This window comes from Vipera berus (genome assembly GCF_964194415.1).
Source record: "Vipera berus genome assembly, chromosome: Z".
Lineage (NCBI taxonomy): Eukaryota > Metazoa > Chordata > Lepidosauria > Squamata > Viperidae > Vipera > Vipera berus.
The window spans coordinates 39,027,473-39,054,617 of record NC_138205.1 but is presented as its reverse complement, the minus strand read 5'-3'; the positions used below and the strand labels follow the sequence as shown (position 1 = coordinate 39,054,617).

The 27,145-nt window shown below is 43.3% G+C and overlaps 1 protein-coding gene across 1 annotated transcript; it reads left to right on the top strand.

Annotated features, from left to right (window-relative positions):
* Nucleotides 1-1,994: 1,994 nt before the first annotated feature.
* LOC308678952 (trafficking kinesin-binding protein 1-like) lies at nucleotides 1,995-19,095 on the top strand (the record flags this gene model as incomplete). The annotated part of the gene is made up of 4 exons (XM_081346183.1): nucleotides 1,995-2,340; nucleotides 13,517-13,735; nucleotides 14,457-14,559; nucleotides 18,600-19,095. The coding sequence occupies 4 exons, from the start codon at nucleotides 1,995-1,997 to the stop codon at nucleotides 19,093-19,095; spliced, it is 1,164 nt and encodes a 387-aa protein (XP_081202309.1).
* Nucleotides 19,096-27,145: the final 8,050 nt, after the last annotated feature.

Genomic DNA, 27,145 nt, shown 5'->3' with positions numbered 1-27,145 from the left:
GTGCAACATCTAGTTTCTTCCTTTGCACCTAATTTATTTATTGCATTTGTTTCATAGCAGCCTAATTCTTGGAGACTTGGATGACTACCAGTGTGACAATTTACAATACCCATAGTAAATCTAAAAACAAACCTTGAGACTATTAAGAGTGACAAACAAAAAAAATATGATCCCAAATAAGTTAAAATGCTATCCAGAACAATTTGATCTTAATCAGAGACATAAGCCGGATTTCCATAAAGTCTTTTTCAAAGAAGAGTTAAACTCTTCAAAGAAGAGCCTTGGTGGAGCAGTGGGCTAATGCCTCCTTAAGTAACACCAGCTGCCTGCAATTAGTGCAGGTTCGCATCCCACCAGGCTCAAGGTTGACTCAGCCTTCCATCCTTCCGAGGTAGGTAAAATGAGGACCCAGATTGTTGGGGGCAATTAAGCCGACTTTGTAATAATGCCGCTTGGGGTGGGTGTGAAAGCCCTAATAAGCAGGCATATACATAGAATGAAGGCTACTGCTAAGTTTGTAAAGCCGCCCTGAGTCTTCGGAGAAGGGCGGGATATAAATGGAATTAAAATAAAAAAAATAAAAATAAAATAAAACTGAAAAGCAGTAAATGATTGCTGGAGGCTTTGTGGTAATTAAATTACCACATCATTTTGCGAGTGATTTGCTATGGCTGCTATTGATACATACAGCCCTCCCAAAATCTACTTTTGAAGAAAAGGGAGGATGCAGCACAAAAATAATTTATTTTATTTAATAACCAATTTAAATTTCTTGTCTGTAAAATAGTATAGTCCCATTTATAACATCCCGATCTCGATCAATGTCCACTAATTATTCTTATAGAAACCTCTCTCTTTTACAAACATACAATTATACTGACCATAACACACACACCCCCGACATTTTTCCTTACTTCTGACAAGAACACAATAGGGTGGAATGAGATGAGATGAGTAGGAGCTGCACTAGAGAGAAAGCTGAGGTAAAAACTTGAGAGAGAAGGAAAAAATACGGTAACTGGAAAAGGGAAAAAGTTGTCTCTTGCTTCTTTCTTTCTTTCCAACAGTTCTATATACATTCACACAGTTTATGGGCAGCATATATTACAGGAAAGTGTGTTTATCTTGATGGATCCCAAGCTATTCAGTCCATCTGTAGTCTGAAGTAGTCCCATTCAAAGAAAAAAATGGAAAGATTTGGAAAATGCCTTAAGGGGCATCAAAAGATTAATTAATATTTTGTCCTGCTGGGCCTTTGATGAAGAAAAAGCTGTCAAATAATTATATTACCATCTCTAGGTCTTGGAAGCTATTGGGGCACAGGCTTTGAGATGAAAAAGCCCTAAAAATGGGTAGCTAAAGAAATACAAGTCTCCTCATTCCTTCCTCATGTCATCTTGTATTTCTCTTAACGAAACAAGGAGAGCAACTCTTATCACCCTATTTTTTTAAACTGCTATGTCTACTTTGGCAAAAACTTTCAGCTAGACTCCTTTGACACTGTTTTTTCTAACTTTGATTTGCAAACTAAAATGGTGTCCTCTTGACACCTAGGTTTGTTGGTGTCAAACTGCTGATGTACTCCAAAATATCTCCTATCAATCCCAGGGAATTTATTTTCCATTTGTGGTTCCTTCTGCCTCTAGTGAAAAATGTCTTGGTCCAAGTCTTATAAGAGTGCAATTGCTAAAAGCCCTCTCCTTGCTCTTAGTGAAATCAAGGCAAGATGTTTTTGTTTATTCTTTCTAGTCTCTTATCACCATATTTGTCTATCCCATCCAGTTTTAATTATAAGTTTTTTGAGGCAGGGATCTGTTTCTGGGAGAGATTTTAATCTTTTCGTTGACTGATTGATTGATCATTGTCAGTCTGTGCTTTTCCAAAGAAGTTGAACGACAGTTTCCAGAATCCCACATTGTCATTATGCACATTGGAGCTATGAGGAGCTATAGTTCAGCAATATCTGGAGAACCAGGATTTTCCCCTTCGATAACATGATAATGGTGGTGCTTTCAGAATCAGATCACCTTCACAACTCTCTTTATTTTAGCCACAGCGTGGATGCTACATCAGGTACACCTGGCCACCATGTCTTGGAAGCTGCTATCCAGAGTTTGTCTGCTCGCCAGCAGAACCACAGCACTGAGCATTCGTTTTTTGAGATGGAACGTGAATGCAAACTGAAGCGCCTGGCTTGGGAGGCGGAGGACTTCAGTGGGTGCCTGACCCCCAATGGCAGCATCACATCCATAGGCACCAACTATTCAGGCAGTTCTGGCACTTCTTTGGGATCCTACTCTTGCTTCCCTGATAAGCTTCAAATTGTTAAGCCTATGGAAGGTTAGTGGAAAGGGGGCAGCGTACTTGGAGAAACAGCGTACTTTGGGTTGTTTATTTATTGTTGTCCTTTGGCTTTCCATTATTTTCTGAGTACCATTTCTGAATAACACAGGTAGTCCTCAACGTTTAACAGTTCATTCAGGGAGCATTTGAAGTTACAGCGGCACTGAAAAAAGTGAGTTATGACCAGTGGTGGGATTCAAATATGTGAACAACCAGTTCCCTTGAGGGAAGGGTTGTTTCTTGTTTATTTTAAACTATGTAAAATTCCTGGTAAGACTCATAGGTACTTCATGGAACAGTGGTAGGAGTAATCCCCAGCTTACCATGTAACCTAATGATTGGAACAGATTTTCCACTTACTGTGGGTTGAGCTCAGGAAAGGATTCAAGGAAGGGGCTAAGATACTGAGAAGGCAGTATCTAAGGCAAGGATGAGGATGGAGCAGAAATAAGAAGGGAAGGATTCTTCCTGGCCATCCCGATTTAAAAGAAGTGAGATGTGCTAGAAAGGAGAAAGCTTTAAGAAAGGCCAATAAAGCTGGGGGTGAACCCATAGGGATAGAGATTCTGAAATGTGAAACTTTTGCAAAGAAAGACCCAACATTAAAACATTGTTGGTTAGCAGCAGAAAAGGAAGGAAACAAAGAGACAATACCCAGATTCCAAGGAAAATCAGGGCTGCTGTTTTGAATTAGTTTTCATCCATATACAAAGAAACAATTGAGCAAATAGTAGTTCCTCGGGAATATTGCAAAGCTATATTGGAACTAGTCATGAAGATCCACAGTCTGGACATATGGGTAGAGATAGGATCACATACAGAACTTGGCATTTTATTGGCAAGGGATTTGTAAAGATGTGGCTCATTACTGCCCTGTTCCAATGGAGAAAATGCATTTAATCCCCATTCCTTTTTCTAAAACAACCCTGAACATTATAGTGCTTCTGTCATGATGTAGTAAATGCAGTGAATATACCCTAGTTGTCTGTGATTAAGCAACTCAGTACCCAGAAGCAGTTCCACTGAGGAATGTGTCGGCTAAACGAATAGCTAAGGAACTGGTGTTCAAAATGTTTAGTAGGATAAGCACACCATATGAGATCCTCACAGATCAAAGATCTAATTTCTAAAAATCAGCACTGCTTTGTGCAGATTTAAGAATAAAGAGAGTGTGTGCAAATCCCTGTCATCCACAGGGAGATTATTTTAGTAAAAGGATGAACCAGACCTGAAAATTATACTTAAGAAATATGCACTTCCGGTGGCTGCGCGGCGCCGGAGACAGCCTTCCCGGGCTGCCCGCGGCTCAGCTGTTTGTTTTTTCGCCCGAAACAGCGCCGATCAGCTGTTCGGGCGAAATTGAAGCCCCCTCCTCGGGAGAAGAGGAGGGGGTGAGGTCTCAGGTAGGGGTAGAGTTCTCCGGGGCCGCCTGAGCTTGGAGCTTGGGCGGCTGTAGGATTGAACTCCCCCGAAGCCTGGGCTGCTCCCAGCTGGCCGGCGTCTCTGCTCCGAACTTCTTGGAGCAGAGCCAGGCGTCTGCGAACCATCCCTGCCTGAGGAAAGAACTATGATTTAAAGGAGCAGGCAGAGCGGTGCAAGAGGGAAAGGTGAAGAGGATTATTTTACTATACTTTCTAGCTTTTTGGACTTTTTAAACTTTAATTAAAAGTGCGTCATAATTGAGGATTAAAAGATGGCGGCTAAACCTCCCCCTAAAACTCTTCGGAGCGGTGGATCCTCGCCGGTGCAACAATCATCACTACAGGCGTTGCACCCTTCTGAAGTGCTGACACCGAAGGATTTACGAGATGCTCTGGATAAACTTTTGGAATCAATCAATCAATCAATCGGTGATAAATTTGCACAGATGGAGGAGAAATTGGAGAAATTGGAGGAGAGAATGGAAGAGAGGATGGAACAGAAGTACAGCGTGATGAAGGTAGACATTTTGTCTTCAGTGCATAAAGTGGCGGGATGTGTGGAAGAATTAGATGAAAAAATGGATGATCTGGCTCAAAGGAACGCTATATTAGAAGTAAAAGCACGAGAGAATGAAAATGCAAGAGACAAAATGGAAAGGGAGTTAAGCCTAGCCCAATATTACCAGATGCAGTTTGCTGTTAGAATCAGAGGGTTAAAAGAGAATATTAAAGAAGATTTAAAGCAGCTGATTTCTGAGGCTCTTGAAGTGGTGATAAACCAGCCAGCATCTGAAATAAGAGCAGCTATGGATAAAGTGTTTCGGGTGAATTCATGGATTGCCAGACAGAGAAAATTGCCTAGAGATGTGGTGGTTTATTTTGCAAAAAGAGAGATTAGAGATCAAGTTATACAAGCTGCCTATGATGCTAAAGTGGTGATCGCTGAACAAGAAGTCTTGGTTTTAAAAGAAATTCCTCCAAGGATTTTAAGGGGAAGGAAGGACTATACATTTCTTGTGCATGAGCTTAAGCAAAGAGATATAAGGTTTAGATGGGAGATCCCGGATGGGCTGATGGTGATGCATGAAGGTAAAAGGTATCGGCTGATTACTGTGAAGCAAGCGCGTGATTTCTACAATAACGTCTTAAAGGCAACCCCATCAGCACTTCTGGAAGCTGGAAAGGGATCGGGAGAAGGAGAACATCAAGAGGATGAAACAGAGGAAAGTGGCCCTGGAGTAGATCAAGATACAACTTCTTTGGATGATCCTAGAGAGCAAAGAGTAACGCGTGCTGCTTTAAAACGAGCAAAGAAAATAAAAGAACAAGATCAGCAAAAGTCTTCAGATTCTTCACAACGTACGCAAGCTGTGGGAGGAGCACGGCCTAAAGAAATTAGCCCTATCAAAGCTGTGCTCCAAGAGCTTTGGGAGGATATGCATGGCAACTAAATTTCTAACCTGGAATGTTAATGGACTAAATTCACCGCAGAAGAGGAAGAAAGTTTTTCAATATTTAAAACAATTTAAGATAGATGTTATATGTTTGCAAGAAACGCACATTAGAGTTTTGGATCAAAAGTATTTATTGAACTCGAGACTGGGTACGCAATTTGTTGCCTCTGCAGAGAATAAGAAAAATGGAGTGGTTGTTTATGTTAAAAGTGCCTTAACAGCAGACTTAATTGAAGTAGATAAGCATGGAAGATATGTTATGATTGAGCTGTTGTTAGAAGGCAAAAAGACGCTTCTAGTTGGATTATATGCACCTAATCAACAACAAGCGGATTTTTTTAGTTTGCTCCACACAAAGCTTACCCAGTTGGATTATAAATCTTTTATTCTTATGGGAGACTGGAATGGTGTCTTGGATGCACAGTTGGACAAGGCTGGAGCTTTTAAGCGCATTCCAAGTCATGCTAGATTGCCTAAATCTTTTTTTGAAATGAAGGACGACCTGGAATTGAGAGATATTTGGCGTGAGAGGCATTTGCAGGAGAAGGATTATACTTTTTATTCTGATAGACACCAATCTTTTTCGAGGATTGATTTTATTTTGTTGACTAATGATTTTTTTTTGAGAACTAAAAAGGTGAAGATTTGTGCAAGAACTATTTCCGACCACAGTCCAGTTTGGTTGGAGATTGATAAGGAGAAAAGAGACAGGCGCTCATGGCGTGTAAATGAGAATTTGTTTAGAAATCAGAGAAATGTGGAAGAATGCAAACAGCGGATGAAGGATTTTTTTGAGATTAATATGAATAAGGGTACCTCTATGGATATGGTTTGGGATGCTAGTAAGGCATATATGAGAGGGGTGTTGATATATATGAATAATAGACATAGACGTGCAATGGAAACTAGAAGGAAAGAACTGGAGAATGAAATAAAGGAAAAAGAAAAGGCTTTGATTCTGAATCCAGAGGATGTGAAGGTTAAGGAGGCTATTAGACTGCTAAGAGGACAATTTGATAAATTAATGGCAGATCAAGTGGCAACCAATCTGCGGTTTGCTAAGCATAATACTTTTTGCAACGCTAATAAGCCAGGCAGATGGTTAGCTTATAGACTGAGGAAAAAACAAAGGGCCTCTAATATAGATAAGATTGAGTATAAAGGAAGGGTTGTGTTTCAACAGAATCTTATTAAGGATGCTTTTGTGGATTTTTATTCGAAATTATATACTAAAGAGGAAATTAATGTAAAAGATATTGATATATATTTGGAGAATGCTAGCATCCCAGTTCTTACGCAAGTACAAAAAGAGGGGATTAATCAACTGATTACAGAAGAAGAAATTCTTACAGCAATTAAGGAATTGAAGTTGGATAAAGCGCCAGGTACGGATGGCTTGACTGCAGCCTATTATAAAAATTTGCAATTTGAGATGATAAAGCCGTTAAAGGAACTGTTTCAGACAATTCAGAGGGAGGGAAAGGTGCCACCATCTTGGAGAACAGCTTTTATTTCTTTGATTCCGAAGGAAGACCAGGATGCTACTCAAGTTAAAAATTACAGACCGATATCGCTTTTGAACACAGATTATAAGATATTTGCTAAGGTTTTGGCTAATAGACTGATGAGGGTTCTGCAACAGGTGATTCATGGGGATCAAACGGGGTTTATTAGTGGTAGGCAAATGAAAAATAATGTGAGACATATAGTTGATGTTTTAGAGTTTTTGGAAAGGCACAACCAGATCTCTGCAGCGCTAATTTTTTTAGATGCTGAAAAGGCCTTTGATCAATTGAATTGGCAATTTTTGTTGAAAGTTTTAGATAAAATGGACTTTGGGGAAAATTTCTTACAGCCGATTAGGGCATTATATCAAAAACAAACTGCCCGAATCATAGTTAACAATAGCCTGACAGCAGCATGTAACATTGAGAAGGGCACAAGGCAGGGGTGTCCGTTATCGCCCTTGTTATTTGTGTTAACATTAGAGATATTATTGGTTAAGATTCGGAGTTCGGGAAAAATTAAGGGGATACAAGTTGGGGATCAGGATTATAGATTGAGAGCATTTGCAGATGATCTGGTTGTTACAGTGACCCAGCCAGAGCACTCTGTTGTGGACCTGATGGAGATAATAACACAATATGGGAAGGTTTCTGGATTTAAGGTAAATACACAGAAAACTAAAATTTTGGCTAAAAATATGACAGTTTCACAGAAGGCTCTCTTAGAAGGATTAACTGGATTTGAGATTGTTAAGAGGGTTAAATATTTGGGGGTGATTTTGTCGCCCTCTAATACAAAGCTATATAAAAATAATTATGAAAAACTATGGGGGAAAATTCAAAAAGAATTGGAGAGTTGGCAAAAATTGCAATTGTCTTTGTTGGGACGGATTGCAGCAGTGAAAATGAATGTCCTGCCCCAATTTTTATTTCTGTTTCAAATGATACCGATTCTTAAGAAAGATTCTAATTTGGAGGAATGGCAGCGTGGTATCAATAAATTTGTGTGGGCAGGGAAAAAACCACGAGTTAAACTTAAGATTATGCAGGATACTTGTGAGAGAGGTGGTCTTAAACTGCCTAATTTTAAATTATACTATGAAGCTGCTGCATTAGTAGGAATAAGTGATTGGATTAATTTGACGCAAGGGAGGTTATTAAATCTTGAGGGCCATGATTTGTGGTTTGGCTGGCATGCATATTTGTTGTATGATAAGAAGGTAGACAATGTGTTTAGGGTGCATATTTTAAGACAGGCATTGCTGAGAGTTTGGAAGAAGTATAGGCATAAGTTGAGTTGCAAGATACCATTGTGGGCAATTCCAAAACACGCAATAGAAAATATTCATGCTGGCTTCAAACATGATGTGACTACGTACAAGGAGATTTTAACTTTGGAAAGAAATGTTTGGTGTTTGAAATCATATAGCCTCTTGCGAGAAGAGAAGGTTGTTCAAAATTGGTTTCAATATATTCAGCTACGGGCCAGGTGGAAAGAAGACCAGAAAAATGGTTTTACAATGACTGATGAAAATTTGATAAAGCAAGTTAGAAATCAGGGATCAGCACATATCAAACGGATATATCTTGCATTGATAGAGATTGATTCAGAGACAGAGCTTGTTAAGGATTGTATGATAAAATGGGCCCAAAACATCCAAGAAGTTATCACAATGGACATGTGGGAAAAGATTTGGGTGAGGAACGTAAAATTTACTCAAGCTCAAAATCTAAGAGAGAACTTTTATAAAATGTTTTATAGATGGCATTTAGATCCTAAAAAGCTTGCAAGTATGTATCCGAATTACCAGCCTAAATGTTGGAGGTGTGGTGATGAAGATGCAACATATTTTCACATATGGTGGACATGTAAGAAGGTTAAGGCTTTTTGGATAAAAGTCTGGTGGAATATGCAGAAGATTTTTAAACAGAGGATAAAGTTTTGTCCGCAGCTTTTTTTGTTGGGAATAATTGCAGACGCTACAGTTGTGGACACTAAGTTGATGTTGAACCTAATTACGGCAGCAAGACTTTTGATAGGCCAATATTGGAAGAAAGAGGAATTGCCGACCATAGAAGAGTGGACTTTAAAGGTTTCCGACCTGGCAGAGATGGCGAAGATTTCGGCCTATTTGAAAGATCATTCGCAAGAACGCTATATTATGGAATGGAGAAAATGGATTGAGTTTATCCAGAACAAGTATAGGGTTAAGAAGTTTTATGTAGCATTCGAATAAGTCTTCTTTCGTTTTTTTTTTCTTTTTTCTTTTAGTTTTTTATATATAGTCAATATTGTTAAGGTGTGTCTTATCCTATATAAGCTAGAGAGTAATGGATTTTAGATTTTATAGTGGGTAGTATATGGATGCTTATGATTGCCTTTTTATAGATATATACCTTGTATTTAGCTCTGGGAAGTCGGGGGGGGGAGGGGGGGATGGAGGGAGGGGAGGTTGGGGGGAGGTAGGGGGGGAGTAGGGAGGGGGAAGGTGGGTTTGTTAAAGGAAAATTGTATTTTAAAACTTTTTCAATAAAAAAAAAAAAAAAAGAAATATGCAAGCTAAGACCCAATATTTTTGGTTACGCGGCTGTCTTTTCTATTGTTTGCATTCAGGAAAATTCCTCAGGCATCCATGGAATTTTAGTCCCCTCCTCCATTTCATGGGAAACAACTTTGAGGGTTTTAGACATTATTAAGAAATGCTGGTGTGACAATATAGAAGACCCCAAATATATATTATAACTCGGGAATGTTAAAAGCCCTAGGGCACATTGCCACAAATATTTAGAGATAGGCAGAGAAAGACAAAAGAGAGTCTGTAGTAAAGGTTTAAAGGCAAAACAATTTACTGTAAGGAAAGCAAGTATTTGTTGCTATCGCCTAGTAAAGAAAGCAAATTAGAGGCTAAGAGGCAAGGTCCCTACATAGTAAAGAGAAGAACTGAGTCAGTGAATTATGAAATTGAACTGGAAGATAGAAAAATGAAAATCTACCATGCTAACGTTTTGAGGAAATGACACAATGGATCTGAACCTGGGATGGCTTTCCTTGTACTGAAATAAAGCCATCCAGAATTGTTGGAACAAGTGGTTCTGCAGCCATCCCATGGAAAGATACATACTAATTGTGACCTAGGACACAGTCAAAAATAGATTTAGAAAAATTGTTATGGGATTGAAAACATACAGTATGTTCACCATACAACCAGGTTTAACTGCTTTAGTAGAGCACAGAATAGAAATGGGTTAAATCCAACCAATTAGACAAGTGTTTCAATAGGATTCCTGAAGAGTTGAAGTAGACAAATGCCCCAGATGACATTGTAGAACTATCTATAAGTCAGTGGTATTCTCCAATTGATTTAGTCTCAAAACCAAATGGAGAAATATGATTTTGTGTAGACTTCTCACAAATAAACAAAGGGGCAAAATATGATGGGTGTCTAATGTCCAGAGTGGATTATCTCTTGGATGACCTAGGTGGAGCCAAGTATTTATCATCCTTGGATTTAATCAAAGAATATTGGGAAATTCCACTGGAACACTATTCCAAAGAGACAACATCATCTTTCAATTCTATTCATCTCTTTCAATTCAAAAGAATGCATTTTGATCTACAAGAGGCATTTGCTACCTTCCAGAGTTTAATGAACAAGATTTTACAAGGTCAAGGAGAATGGTGTGCTACCTATCTAGATATATCCTGATATATAGCAAGACCTGGCAAGAACACCTCCAACACTTAATAATTGACATTCTAACTATAAACCCAGAGAAGTGCCATTTGGGATATCAGTATTTGGAGTTCATGGTTGGAAAGGGGGAGATAAAAACTGAACAGGGAAAGGTTGGAATTCTGAAACAGGTGGAAGCCCCCAAAACAAAGAAAGATGTGCATTGTTTTTAGGACTAATGAGGTATTATCAAAGGTTCATACCTCATTTTTCTACTGTGACTCAACCCCTTACAGACCTAATGAGAAGGAAAGAATCCTCAAGGCTAAAGTGGTTTAAAGAATGCTGGAAGGCATTCAAAAAAATAAAAGATGCAGTGTATGGGAAGCCAATGTTGAAAGGGCTGGATTTTTCCCAAACCTTTAACCTACAAATGGATGCATCTAACATAGCCTTAGGTAGTATGCGCATCAAAAATCATGAAGGGATGGACCACCTTGGATTCTGCTTCCCAAAAGAACAAAAATGTAGCATCATTGAAAAAGAAGCACTTTTGGCTTAGAAACATTCTTTTAATGACTGTTCAAAGTTATTGAACTTCAGTAGGTACTGAAAAAAGTGGCTTATGACTGTTTTTGCATTTATGATTGTTGCAGCATCCCCATGGTTATGAGATCAAAATCTGGACACTTGGCAACTGTTCATATTTATGATAGTTGCAGGGCCCTAGGTTTATCTTTTGTGACTTCTGACAAGCAAAATCAATGGAGAGTCAGATTCACTTAACCAGTTAACCAGTTTTGGTTAACATGATGTAAAAAAGATGTTGAGACTCTAGAAAGACTACAGAGAAGAGCAACAAATATGATCAGGGGACTGGAGGCCAAAACATATAAGGAATGGTTGCTGGAATTGGGCATGTCTAGTTTAATGAAGAGAAGGACAAGGAGTGACATGATAGCAGTGTTCCAATATCTCAGGGGCTGCCACAAAGAAGAGGGAGTCGAGCTATTCTCTAAAGCACCTGAAGGCAGGTCAAGAAGCAATGGATGGAAACTAAACAAGGAGAGAAGCAACCTAGAACTAAGGAGAAACTTCCTGACAATTAGAACAATTAACCAGTGGAACAACCTGACTCCCGAAGCCATGAATGCTCCAGCACTGGAAGTTTTTAAGAAGAGACTGGCCAGCCATTTGTCTGAAATGGTATAGGGTTTCCTGCCTGAGCAGGGGGTTGAACTAGATGACCTCCAAAGTCCCTTACAACAACAGCATTATTATTATACCATGTTTCCCCGAAAATAAGGTCTTATTTATTTATTTTTGCCTCCAAAGACACCAGGTCTTATTTTACAGGGGAGGGGAGGTGTCTTTTCCACTCATCTCTGGCACCAACAGCCCCACTCAGCCAGCCCACTTCTTCTGCAGCCGAAGGAACAACTTCATTCTGCAGCTGAGAAGAGCTCGGCCTGCACTTCACAGTGAAAGGCCTTTCCTGAAGGCCACTGCAGCTGAGAACCAAGCTATGGATTAAATCCATAGCTTGGTTCTTGGCTGCAGTGGCCTTCCAGAAAGACCTCTGACTGAGAAATGCAGGCTGCAAGATAAGTGGGTGCAGGTACATGGGGCAGCTCCATACCCTGCCCTTGCTTGACTTTTAGCTTGTCTGCCTCGCCCCAAAACTAGGACTTATTTTTGGAATAAGGCTTGTTTTGGGGATAGGGTTTATGTTAGGCCCACCCCCAAAAATCAAACTAGGGCTTATTTTGGGCGTAAGTCTTACTTTCGGGGAAACATGGTATTAACAAAGGACATGGGACAAAACTCATTTAATAACTCTCTTTGTTAGCAACAGAATTTGGGCTCATTACAATTAGACAACTACCTCTCTGGGGTTGGGAATTCCCTGTAATAACTGATTATAACTGCTCATCTGCCTGCAACAAATGAAAGATACCAATTCATGGTTAACCAGATGATATCTGACACTACAAGCTTATCATTTCAATATTATATGCTGGGTGCAACACTGATTTCCTATCACAGTATGGAAAAGACAGTGAAATCAAGGTTGTTGTTTTTTAATTAAAAAGTGAGGCATGAGAGATAGTTGGCTACCCAGAAAATGGCCACCATTTATGCTTTCTTCCTTTCTATTTAAGCCGTCTCCTGAGTCAGCATAGCAAGATAAACTATTAAAGCTTTGCTGCGAAATAACTGAAGGAATGTGGAAGTAAAGCAGCTACAGACAGCTGTTTTTCTCCAGCAATAATCACAAGGAAAAATAGTTGGAGTAGCAGGTGTATACTAGCAGGAGTTGTAGCAGTATTGGGGAAGAGTGGAGACTAATGAGTAAATTGCTTGTCTTCACCATAATAAAGATTGATTGATTGAATAAATAGTATTTGAGTGCTCGGGTATTCTGTTAGGTCTTTTGGTGACTTGAACTCATCAAATTAGGTATAGTTTAAAAGAACCCATGACAGTGACTCTATGACAACTGTAGTTCAGACTGCCTAAGGGACTTCAATACAGTCAATTTTTCTGCCTTGTTTGGAATATTGCCTTTGTTTAGAGCAAGGGTGTTAAACTGGTGGTCCACAGGCCAAATGCATCATGCGCAGGCCACGCCCAGCCCAGCTCCGCAAAGGTAAAAAACATCACAGTACATCACGAAATGTCACATGACGCGATCGAGTTTGACATCTTTGGTTTAGAGCCATCCCTAAACATTTAGCTTCATGAAGGAAAGAGCAAGAAGGCACCTTGTTCCCATCCGTAACAACCAGTTGGACTGGTAATTTAATATTGTACTGGTTAAACTCCCATTTCTATCATCTTTGAAGGTAGGCTAGCAATAGGATTGGCCATGTCAGAAGGGCCCAGGGCATGCTGTTCTTTGCAGGTAATAAGATTGGACTAGGTATCCAGCATGGGGCTTAAAACTTACAGGATTCCCTCCTGCCTTTCACGTGTTATCCACGTAGTTTGGAAATTTTTATTTCTCATTGTAATGTTGGCTTGCAATTCCCCCTACTTGTTTAGGCCTGCTGCAAATGATTTTTGCTGGGATTTGCCAATGGATCCAGTAAACTCACATAGACCTCTGTGCCTCTTAGGTTCCGTGACCCTGCACCACTGGCAGCAGCTGGCCCGGCCTCACCTGGCAGGAATCCTGGACCCTCGACCAGGTGTACTTACCAAAGATTTCCGCCAGCTTGACACTGATCTTGAAGAGGTCCACAATCTAAATGACTTAGAAGAAGATGACCTGGATGGCAGCGCCTTGTCTTCCCTTGCTACCTCAACACCTGTTAAAGCCAAAGAAAGGCCAACTGGTGAGTGGGCTGAGTTGCATCACTCCAAATGGTATACATCAGCTTGTTTTTGAGGATTTGACGAAATCCTGAAAGTTAGTAAGCATCACCTCATCTTTCCTGCAAGAAAGCAATCATGATTTTTTTTTGCCAGCTGTGATACTTGGAATATGTGCCTGTTGGTGAGGTCCAGCTCAGCATTAGTAGTATATACCATGGGTGCTTTGGCAATGTCCTTGTGGCAGTGAATCAGGTGGGGTCATGAGAATGTGAGAGAAGACTTCCAGGTGTAACTTTCTACTGGGCAACCTGTCCTCCTTTACTTCAGTGTTTCTCAGCCTCAACAAATTTAAGATACATGAACTTTAATTCTCAGAATAATCAAGCCAGCAATATAATTGCTTTGTAATTCTGGGAATTGAAGTCCATGCATCTTAAAGTTGTTGAGGTCTAGAAACACTGCCTTACTTTCGCAGACAATCATTACTGGCCGCTTCAGCCAATCTTAGCCACAGGGAGGAATGTTGGGAGTTGTAGTTGAGTAAAATCTTGGGAGCCACAGGTTGCCCACATCTTTTCCAGCTGGAGGCTATGAATCATTGCAGACAAATTGGATGAAATGTAATGCCCTATTGTTCATAGAAGCTTTTCCCTCCACTTTTTCCCTTGATGTTTGTCCACCTTCATGGCTCCCATCCCATTCTGCTCACTCATTAACCCTTTGTTTTCCTGTCCCGTTTAGTTTTTCACTCCGTTAACAATCTGCCCCAGACCCCGCCTACTTTCACCATCATCACCTGTTGCATCATGCACCCTATCAAAGAGGTTACCATGGTGACACCCAGGTAAGCATCCTATTGCCCTTCCCTTAAAGCTTTCCAGCCATCTCTCCTTCTCCTACGTGGCAAGGCCATTTCCTACCTAAAGGATGTGTATGTGCACATCTGTGATTTTTGTTTTCTACCTCTCGTCTTGCATTCTCCCCCTTCCTCCTTGTCAAATCCTGGCTTCAGGCATCTCTCCTGATATGGGCAACTTCTGGGCACATGGATGGGAGGCCTGAAGTAAGACATCTTGCTTGCTGCTCCCTTTCTCTCCATCCAGCAACAGAACTTCCCTCTTTGATTCATCTCCTCCTGAGTGACCCTGGGTTGGAGAAAAGAGGACCCAAGCTCATTGGATAATGGCTGCAGGGAGGAGCAAAGCCTTGCAGGCAATAGAGAATGAAAGTTCATTGACCTGGGAAGAGGAAGTTATAACACTTTAGTGCTGGGGTTGATTTAAAATGAGTTCTGGTGATCAAGCCTGCCCAGAAAATTGGCATGATAAGCAACCAATTTTTATACATGCATGCATACACACACACACACACATGTATGTGTATATGTATATACACACACATGTATATATATATTGTATATATGCATGCATATATATATATATATATATATATATATATATATATATATATATATATATATATATACACACATACATACACACACACACACACACACACACACAAATACATACACACACAAATATACATACATACATACACACACACACATAGTATTCTGCATATGCTTAGGGGCATCTTGCTTAACTGTCGACTGGTGACAACTGAGGCTCGGCCCAGATGAAGCCCTGGCTAAGAAACCACCTGCTGGGCAGCTCATGAAAAGTCATTGTGGGATAATGAAACACAGGCATCTGGCTTTAATCAACATTAAGGTTGGACGCAGTTGCTCAAATACTTCTTCATAGGCTTTTAGTTGCTCTGAACTTCTCTGTTCTGGAGAACTTTGTCTTTGTTTGGTTAATGTTAAGGTTTTGATGAGGATTTGGGTGATAAGCAAAGCATACGGGTCTCCATTCTCCTAAACAGCGCAATGTAAGAAAAGAACAAGGAAATGAATGAAGGGGCTTATTTAAGTCAGTTTTTCTGTCACTCACTAGAAAATATTGGACTACAGCTGTTATAATCCTGGGTTACATGGAGACATATGAATTTATCCACAACATTGTGATTGATTGTACATGACAAGCTTAAACATTCAGCCCAGGTCAACAAAATCCAACTGCTGTGTTCAGATCACCATATTATGATTTAATTAATAAACAATAGTGGGGCTTCCATGGTTTGCTGAACCATATGCTACTCAATCTCAGTGTAGCCTTAGCTATAGCAGTTTGCAAACCCCGCAGCCATCCTCGGCGGTTGAAATGTGCAACTAAATTCGGCCTGTCTGGGAAAGCAAGATTTTAACCCACTAATTTTTTTTGCAGACTTCACTGCCAACCTTTCTGCTTTTCTGCCAACTAACTGAAATGAAATTTGTGATGCTGACTTTCAGTGCTGAATTTTCAGCTGATCCTGTCCTCAGAAAGATAAGAATGGATAGCTAACAAAGTCAAAACTAATGCTATTGACACCTTTTCCTAGAGCAAAAATGTTATGTCAGTAGCTTTGTTGCAAATATGTCAGTAGCTTGTTGCAAAGTAGGTTCCTTTGAAGCGGGAGATTCTGGTGCAATTATTGGTTAATGTTGTAAAGGCGGGAAAACCCGGGCTTGTGATTGGATACAGTTTAAACAGCTCGAGTATAAAAGCCAGAGTTATTTGACAGTTGTCAGTTGACATATGTGTATTGAATAAACCTTTTGCTGTTAAACCTCACTGAGTCATTCGTCTGTCTGAACCAAACAAAAAATGGGCAATCTTTAGTTGGCAGGGGTCACATTTAATATTTGGGGAAGGGTGGCAAGGAGCCATTCCACTGTGGAAAATGATGTCAGTGGTGGTGTCATATCTGTGCCTGGAACATCTTCTCTAAATTTTGAGTATTTCATTACACAAAACCTATTTCAGAACCTATGCAATAGAAAAAAGAGAAAATCCAAACTACTGGAACCTATTGATAATTTATTTATTTGTATCCTGCCTTTATTGTTTTTACACATAACTCAAGGCAGCGAACATATCCAATACACCAGGCATGTCAAACTGCCGGCCCACAGGCCGGATGTGTCATGCCGAAACCGCATTGCTGGCAATGGGGAAAAAGTTGTGATACGTCATGCTATGTCACATGACCTCGCAGGTTTGACATGCCTGCAGTACACTATCCTCCTCCTTTATTCCCCATAAGAACAACCCTGTAGGGTGGCGTGGGCAGGGAGAGAGTGACCAGCCACAGTAACGTAGCTGGTTTTCATGACTAAGATATACAGGGTGAACCAGAAGCCAGGCCTCATAGGCCAATCACAATATGTTTATTATTTATTAACACCCATCTCTCCTATAAGTGCCTCTAAGTGGCTTACAGACTACAAAACAAAATAATTACAATTTGTTAAAATATTTAAGATACACAGATTAAAAATTAAAAAATGATACAAAACTCAAAATTAAGAGACAGATGGCACAGGGATGAGGTCTTATCCTATCACCTACCTCCATTGGTGAGCATCCCCTCAATTAATATAAAATAATAATCGATAATTTTAAAGGGAAATGTTTCAGTTTTAGGAATGCTGAAACATCATGTGTCAAAGAAGTAAGGAAGTTGTTAGGGAAAAAAGTACACTATATTTAATGAAATTTATACAATAGTCAACGTGGCCTATTTTTTAGTATCCCCTAGGTCAGTGGTGGGATTCAAATATGTGAACAACCAGTTCTCTTCCAGAAGTCCATTCTGGGCCTGGGCAACAAAAAATTAGCTACCAGTTCTGCTGAAGTGCTGTGAACCGGTTGAATCCCACCACTGCCCTAGGTGTATGTGTGTGAATATGTTTGTAAAAAATATATTCGTCACTGAAGAAATAGAAAGGGGCTGAATAGCCAGTAGTTCCCTACCTGTGGCCTCAATAAAAAAAACAAAAAAACAAATTGGTAGTAATCTTAGGAGCCACTATAGTACTAATAGATGTCTCAGAGCTTTTCTGTCTTCACCATCTTTTCTATCAGGTACCAAGATGGAAATGTCTTCCTCCTGGACGCCAAGAACAGGTGCCTGGTTTTAGAAAGCAGGCGCTGCTTCAGTCATGGCATGGCTGAGGAACTTTGGGACATGTAGTCCCCACACACTTGAAGGGGGCCAGGTTAGAGAAGGCAGCCCTCCTGTAGCACAAGAGTGCTGAAAAGTGTGTGTTATGGCTGACACGGTACTGTTGATTTCAGATGCTGTGCTAGTTCCGACCCTTCTTTTGTTTTGCAGAAGGCCCAAATAAAAATAAAATGGTGGTGGATTGGGCCTTAAAGGGTCAGTCTGTAGTTCTCAGCCAGCCTCAAGGGCACAAGCAGAGGCAGCCACTCCCCATATGAATTGAAAGAACCCTCCCTCAATTAGCTGAAAGGAAAGCAAAAGGTACCTTTTTAAAAATGCTGCTGATATAATTAGGAAAGGAGGTACTCAGTCAAGCCCTAAAACATTAGGGCAACTCTCTTTTCCTACGCACCAGCAGGAGGATTTTGCGGAAAAGGAGCACAAGCCCACATCCTGCAAAACTTTCCATCGTTTTCCCTTTGCAGACTGAACGGAAGGGGGCGGAGTAAGCCGCTTTCTCCATGTGGTTTGTTCCGCTATGTGCTCCTTTCCTGATATAGAAATTACTATTTTCAGGGCCCAGGTAATCACGGGCATCTGCACCTGGTTGAGAAAATACCATGCAATTTAGACATTGCTCTAAAGAGTTTCTGTGGAGGAAACTTCCCAGTTGCCAGAATTCCCAGCCTGCACAGATCGAGAGGCTGTTGCAGAACAAAGCAAGGTGGGATGGAATGTATGTTTGCAATTAAGCACCTAACCCAAACATATTAAAGCCTTTAGACTAAATGCTTGGCTTTTCTTTTTCTTCTTCTTCCTCTTCCTCCTCCTTAGTCTTTATAATACAGTTGTGCCCTCTTGTGGGCCCTGCATGGGGCTGAGCCCGTCTTCCCCTCCCCAGCCCCCCCTTCAGGCACGACGCAGGCAGGAGAAGAAAGAGAAAGAGCTCGGACTGGTGACTCTCCTGACAAAGCGAGGCATTTCTGCACAGAGCCAAGGAGGGGCGCTCGTGTCCCCGCCCCGGGTTATTAGGGATCCAAGCCTCTCCTCTTGCTTTCCTCCTTCCTTGGTTTCACGGTGCCACTACCGCTCGGAGCGCTTTGCTGATTGGACTTCAGGACTGCGTCCGCTGCAGCGCAAGAAACCCGAGAAGAGTCCGAATAGCATCTTCAGCTTGAACCTGGTGGAGAAACTGCAGCAACTGGGGCTCGACAAGGTGTTGGCTAGAGGGGAAGCATCATACATAACCTCACATCAGCAGGAACTTCGCCAGGGAAAGGAGTGTCTCTCTGGACTGGGCGACCAGCAAGATCCAGTGGGGCCTCAGTGAAAATGAACGGGGGTGGGTGGGGGTGGGGTGTCGGTGTGTGTCTGTGTGTGTCCTATTGCCTGCTTTAGAAACTCGGTTGTACAGCTAGAACACTGGGCGTACTGGGTTGAGGAGCACTTAAGTTCTCCTTAGAGCACTGTTTTTCTTCACTACTTGTGAATCATTCTGTTGTTGGCATATCTACTACAGGGGTACATTGCATCTCCATCCTTCAATTTCTTTCCCCCTCCTTCCCTGCTCCCCACTGCTGGTGGAACATTTCTGATAAATTACGGCTCCCAGATCGGTATTTAGTCGTATCCCGATCCCAAGCCCGTTTCCTCTGCCTTTTTTTGTTAGTCTTATTCTACTAGAATTGCACAAGTCACAGAGCCTCCTGGGGGAGGGGGCAAAAGGAGGGGGCAGACGGAGCATTGGAAGCAGCAGCTGAAGCAGATTGTTGTCTGAGACTAGAAGCAAAGGTTAGCCCCAGCTTTTCCACGTTTTCTTTCTATTTCAGATGTTTTCTTTCCCCCCCTCTCTCTCTGCCCTCTTTATGTTTCTCAGTTTCTACAGGGATGGCAGGCTAAGTGGAAATTTTGGTGGGAAGTTTTATTTTGTTGGGGGGAGTTGATTGGGAACATTTCTTAATTCTTGTTTACTACCAATACTAGTATCCTTGATTTTTGTTATCTGTCACATGGTGTCTGTGTCTCCATCTTGATGAAGTCTGCGGAGATTTTCCCACTTAACGACATAATAACAGTTTATTATAAAAAAAAAATTTGAAGAAAGTTCATCGGGCTTTGATTGTGATTGTATTATACTTCCGAACTAAATGGTTGTTTCTTTCTCTTTGGTGTCTGAGCATGTTCTTTTGAGAATGTAGAATTTCCTGCTTCTCAAAAATTTTCCCAGCACTTTATTTCTCCTCCCAATCTACTGTACAAGCTGGATCTGTGTTTATGTTTCAGCCACGCAAAAACAGGACTAGATCATGTTCCTCCCCATTCCTCCCGAGTGACTATTTTCGTTCTTTTCAAGAGTTAAGCCAAGTTTGCAATGTGTTGTGTTTTTCTTTCTTCTCTTGAAAAGAATGCCTGCATTTTTTCAGTTAAGAATGTTAGATTAAAAAGCCAACCTCATCCCTCTTGGACCTGTCTAGTTCTGTACTCCTTGCATGCTTGTATATGTGTGCTGCACAAAATGCTATTTGCACTTCTTCTGAGAAGGCCAGTTTTCACTCTCCCACATTTACAGTTCTTTTCCTGTGACTTGATAAAATTAAATGATGATGCTGTTTCCCTGACCAGTCTCCTGTGGTTTTGCCAACATACACACATTTAAACATGTACACACTTCATCTGTTGAGAAAGCTGAGCAAGAACTTGTGCTTCACCCATTAATATGGGTGAATTTATTTAGTAGCAATAGAACTTAGACTTGAATACCACCCTGTAATAATTTACAGCACACTCTGAGCACTTTACAATGTCAGCATATTCTCTCCAACAATCTGGGTCCTCATTTTACCGACTTTGACAGGAGGGAAGGATCTTGAGCCCGTCAGGATAGACCAGACTATGGGCAGAGTTAGCCTATAATAGTGCATTCTAACCACTGCACCCAGGGCTCATTTAATTTAACATAGTGCTGAACTACCCATTGTTACTTATAAATCATATTTTATTATAATTCAGTGTTATTCCTGAATCATGCTACAAATTATAGTTAAATGAATTATGGTACAACATGACTACTAAAATGAAGTGTCCTACTTTGGTATAAGTGCCTTTGAAATTTGCATGTAGGAAAAGTGATCGTAGAAGAGACAGATAAGAAGCTGAGTTCAAAGAGACATGTCAATCACAGTTTCATATCCTGGTTATTTTTCAGGCCTTGGGCATTCAGATGAACGTCAAAAGCCCTTCTGTTGTGGGGAAGGGTAGGTAGGTAATGCAAAAATAAAATGTATGACTTCTTCCATCTACATTTTTTGATTCTGATCAAGGTGATTCTGATATTTTAGTACAACCTGTCTAGGAAATACCATATGAGGGGTGGATTGGTTAGTTAGACAATAAGGGTTAGAGTTTTATTATCTCTCCACCAGCAGAATAGATGAGCCTGAGTAGATGCAATCGCTTGATCTAGACGAGAGGGCTGCAAAGATCCTTTGCTGCAGCCTGTCTTGATTTAACTGACTTGGAATTGTATTCTCCATAATATGACTAACAGCCTTCCCTTTGATTACTCTCTATGTAGGGGATCCCAGTTAGCCATAGGATACTCACTGCATGTAGCATATTTGTTCACACAGAGAATATTTTCATTTGAAAATCCAGTAGACTTTCCAATGGGAAGGGGGTTCCAAACATAACTTTTGTCCACTGGAGTCTGTCCCTGAAGTGCATTTTCATTATCATTGCAAACTTAATTCAATCAGTACATTAAAGGTAATTACATGGGATTTGAATTGTGGGTCTCACATGGAACCTGCCCTCCCTCCATATGTGGCAAAGCATGACATCCCATCTAGGATTAATCATTCTGCGAGGACTGTTGAATTGGAGCTAGAAGGTGAGTTGTGCTCAGGGGCTATTGATGGGTTGAGACAATTTAATAATAATTTACCCTTCCTCCAAATGTTCATCGAAAAAAGGCTTAGTCTGCTGGAATGAGAGAGAATCCCTTGCTAAGAAGCCTTATGTTATACTTCGCCGAGAGGTCTCCATCAGCCTCTTTCCAAGGATGCTGAACTTAGTGCTGATACCCCTGAAGCTTTTTGTTGCTTGAAAGTGAGGTTATACGTTGTAATAGTATTTACAACTGACTTTGGGGAAGGAATGAGTGAGTCATTAAGGGAAGATTATATCCTCCTGAGACAGAGGAAGATGGCATGAAAAAAACACCCTTAAAATTACTTTCAAAAACCCAGTGTGGTCTAGTGGTTAAGACACCAATTTGGATGCCAGGAGACTGAGTTCTAGTCCCACCTGAAAGCCAGCTGGGTGACCCAACTCACCCCACAGGGTTGTGGTTGTAGAGAAAATAGGAGGAAATATTAGCTATGTTTGCTTTTTATAAACAATAATAAAAACGGGATAAAAATCAAGTCAAATAACCCTACTTTGATTTTGTTTGATATAAGAGCGTGCCAAGAGAAACTGGGAATGTTTCTCCTTTACAACAATAAAGAATATTTTTAGAATCCTTGCTGTGCCCGCTTCTTGACCTTGAAGGGCTGGCACATGCACAACATTTTTCTCTAAGCTCGAATTAAAAAAGAAAGCACAGCTAGTCCTCGACTTACAATAGTTTGTTTAGTGACCAAAGTTACAGTGGCACTGAAAAAAGTGACTTATGACTATTTTTCACAGTTACAACCTTTCTAGCATTCCCACAATAATAATAATAAACCTTTATTGTCAAAGTACTACATGTGTACATTGAGATTAGCTGAGCCTCCCCCCGTGCTCTCTCCCCCCAACACACAGTGACAACAAACCCTCCATCCTACCACACCATGTGAACCAACTACACCACACACCGGCCTCCCAAGTCAATTCTGCATAAGATTATGTCCCATTTAAAAGCCTAACAGCCCACGGATAAAAGCTATTTTTCAGCCTGTTGGTACGGCTGGCTATATTCCTATATCTCCTACCGGATGGTAGGAGAGTAAAGAGATACCGTCCAGGGTGTGAGTCATCCCTGAGAATCTTCCTCACTCTTCCAAGGCAACGAGCCCTGGCGATGTCATCCAGTGGTGTCAGGGGACAGCCCACAATGTCTTGTGCTGTGCTCACTACCCTCTGTAATACTTTCCTATCCGCGGCTGTCAGACCAGCATACCAAACCACAATACTATACGAGAGGACGCTCTCTATAGTAGACCGGTAAAAGAGGGTCATTAGCTGTTGTTCTACCCTGTTCTTCCGCAAGACCCTAAGAAAGTGAAGCCTCTGTTGGGCCTTTCTAGCCACCTGGGTGGTGTTAACTTTCCAGGTCAGATCTTCACAGAGGTAGACTCCCAGAAATTTAAAGGAGGAAACTCTCTCTACACAGTCCTCCCCGATGTAAAGTGGGGCAGGTTCCTCCTTTTTTCTCCAGAAGTCTAACACCATCTCTTTCGTCTTGCCGATGTTTAGGTGCAAGTTGTTGTTACTACACCATATGGATAGTTTTTGTACCTCCGCCCTATATGCTGTCTCATCCCCACCTGTAATAAGACCCACCACAGTTGTATCATCTGCAAACTTATCGCAGTGGATGGGTTAGATGATACACAATCATAAGTGTATAAAGAGTACAGGTAGGGGCTAAGCACACAGCCCTGTGACGTGCCGGTGCAAAGCTTCAGGGGGGTGGACAAAGCAGACCCGACCCTCACTGTTTGTAACCGATCCCTAAGAAAGTCTTGAATCCAATCGCAAATGGCGGGGGAGAATTTCAAGTCAGTCAGCTTTTCGATGAGAATGATGATCAAAATTCAGATGCTGGGCAACTGGTTCATATTTATGACCGTTACTATATCCCAAGTTCCTGTGATCACCTTTTGCAACCTTCTGTCAAGCAAAGTCAGTGGGGAAGCCAGATTCACTTAACAACCGGGTTACTAACTTACCAATGCAGTGATTCACTTAACAACTGAGCCAAGAAAGGTTATAAAGTGGGCAGAATTCACTTAACAAATGTCTCAATTGGCAACAGAAATTTTTGGGCTCAATTGTGGTTGTAAGTCAAGGACTATCTGTATACCTCAAACCAGCTTAGGAATCATCAGTAATCAATGCTCCAACCTTAATTCCGTTCAGGCAGGGAAGCTGTATCTTCGTGGTGTCTAAAAAAACTAGCCACTGTTCTGTGTCCAATCTGCCTGGCCCTTTTCCCACGAGCGTTTCAGAGGAGCAATCTCGTCAGAGAAAAGGATGCTGCCGCTTGCCAGGCTCCATCCTGTCTCAGGTACAGTAATTAGCAGAGCCGCTGCTTAGTGGAAAACTCCATCAGGCCGGTCGAACGTTCCTGTTCCCTGCACCCTCCTGAGGATGTTAATGAAAGAGGCCCCAAAGTGGAGAAAACACGGGGCTCAGGTTTTTGGTTGTTTCAAGCATAGGGCGGTCCTAAAGTACAACAGGGCTGGTTGAATTGTCTACACAGAATTTTCAAGCTGGGGTTTGCACAAAAGAATGGCATATCAAGAAGCCAGTTTCCTGGTTCTCCTTCCTGCCCTGCCTCAACATGCTCAGCTACTTATCTTCTCTGCGTTCTCTGCGTTTTTTTTGTTTTTTTTTCCGGCTCCAAAGATGGCGGACGTGCTGGGGAGAGCTCCGTAACCCCCGGTGGTAAGGCGTCCCCCCAGGAGCCCCCCAGGGATGTCAACAGACCCCTGGGGTGGGGTCAGAAGTTGGGCAGATGAGATGGGCAATGTGCTGTCCGCTGCCGCCCCGAATCAGCTGTAGGGGTGCCGGGACATCCCCGCCCCACTGCCTGGGCCGTTGGCGGCCGTTTTAAATGGGGCCAGCATCCTCGCTCTGCCTCAGCCGCCTAATCTACTCTGGGCGGCGGCGGCGTGTCCGAAGGATCAAAGGAGACGCCGCAGATCATCTGTGAGGCGGAGGCGGCGTAGCGAAAGCGAAAGCGGTGAGAGCGCCCAAGCCCAAAGCCGGCCATCTTCCCAGGGGGCTGGAAACAGCGGAGGCGGTTGGCGGTGACATCTTCGGCACACCCCCGGAGCCGCTGCGGCTGCACAGCCAGCTGACTTGCGGCCGACGCCTTCGCTCTACCTCGGCTCCCCTGGCCCGCTCCCGGGCAACGGCGGCGTCTCCGAGGATCAGAGGAGGCGCCGCGGATCAGCTGGGCGGTGGAAGAGGTGGCAGTGGAGACGACGGTGACCGGGACTGCTTCTCCAGGCCCAGTCATTCGCCACTCAGGGGCCTTGACAGCGGCGGTAGCGCTGGCGGCGTGGCATCTCCGGCCCACCCCCTGTACCGCTGCTGCCGCTACAACCATCCTGAGCGGGGCCGGAGTTGATGTTCTGCCTCGGCTGCCTAATCTGCTCCCGGATAGCGGCGGCGTCTCCGAGTGATCAAGGAGACGCCGCAGACCAGCTTTACGACGGTAGCGGCAGCAAATGGGTGCCAACGACTCCTCTATGCCCTATACGGCGGAAGCGGCGGCAACGGAGGCGAGGATGGCGGTGACATCCTTTCCGGGCCCCGGTCGACCGTTTTTGCCCAGGGCCCTCTGACAGCGGCGGTAGCGGCGGAGGCGAGGCATCTACGGCTCACACCCGGAGCCACCTCTTCGAGGCACCTTGATCGGAGACGGCAACAGCAGCGGCATGACACCAGGGACTCCCATACCTCTGGGAGGCCACGCTCTGGACGGTCCCCAACCAATAGGGGCCTATGGAGCTGCGGCCGGAAACAACGCCCAGAGGATCAGGGAGGGAACTGTTTGGGCGGCTGAACCACCAGAGCTGACGCCAATTAATGAATCCCTCCATCTGCCTTCTACCCACTCTCAACCACCCTTGCCCACTCTCTCCCCACAGGACATAACGGGCCTGGGTGCAAGCCACGGTGGCAGAGTGGCTTGGCCTTACACCTGCAACCCCATAGAGGTGAGAGCTCTATGGGGTATGCTTCACCCAGAGTACGTTCTGGACCACCCCCGGAAGCAGAGACACAACCCATTGTGAGAGGATGAGGAGTGGCCTGCTTCTGGGGGTTCGCCCGGCCAAGTGGCAGTGGCAGGGCGATGATCCAGAAACGCACCTACCCGACTCGACCCTCCTGCAAATTCACCATCCAGGGGACTGCCTTCCCGGAACCCCCTGTGACTATGCTCGTTCAATACTCCAGCACAGTACTACACGCCCTCAGGGGTTCCCCACTCTCCTGGGTGCGACCCGCCTGCATCACATCCAATCTCGATGACGGGCCCAACCACTGGGCCTCTGAGAGATGGCCGGGCAGGGTCAGGGGCCTCCAGCATAAGCCCAACAAGAGGCCCCTGATTAAGTTCTTAGTTAAGTTTTTTGTGGGGTTAGGGAGGGGGGAGGGAGAAGACTATGGTTGCGCGGGAAAGGCACGCCTTTCAGCCACCATAATGCATGCCAGGCCCACGACCGTTCGCGACGGCGTACAACGAGGACCAGTCGCCGATAACACCCAGTGGCGTACTGACAAACATCCCATCCCTAGGATGGTGGGGAATGGCAGAAGGTGCACAGACAGAGGGCCGTATCGTCACCGGGAGTGTCATCTCCGCTCTGTACAAGCGGTGAGACGCTCCGACCCTCTGTTCTCCCCCGGAGGACCCGGGAGCAAAGGTGCGCACCCTCCCATGCTAAGGCTGGTCTACCTGAATGCAAGGTCCGTAGCTAACAAAGCTCACCTCATTCGTGATCTAGTGGAGAGCGAGCATGTGGACCTGGCTTGCATCACGGAAACCTGGCTGGGCCCAGAGGGGGGTGTTCCTCTGGTTGACCTCTGCCCGCCAGGTTTCCAGGTGCTGCACCAGCCTCGGGCTCATGGGAGGGGCGGGGGAGTGGCAGTTATTATCAGGGAATCCCTTAGCCCGCGAGAGACCACCATCCCTCAGATGGTCGGGTGTGAGTCTCTCCTACTGAGATACGGCCCAGGGGCGCAGTTGGGCCTGCTGCTGGCGTACCTACCACCTAATCGTGCAGCGGCGGCCCTGCCCGAGCTACTCGATGCCCTCTCAGGGTTGGTGGTTGAATTCCCAAGACTCATGGTCTTGGGCGACTTTAATCTACCGTCCCTGGGAGGATCGTCCGAACTGGCTCGGGAGTTCATGGCTTCCATGGCGGCCATGGACCTGTCGCAAATAATTTCTGGACCGACTCATGAGAGAGGCCACACCCCAGACTTGGTGTTCTTGTCTGGACGGTGGCGTGATGATATCGGTGGGGGTGCCACAACTGTTACGCCCCTGTCATGGACCGATCACCACCTCCTGCAGCTAGACTTCCCCCTTGCCACCCCCCACCGTGGGTGCACGGTGCCAGTCAGATGGTACCGCCCTAGGCGCCTAATGGACCCTG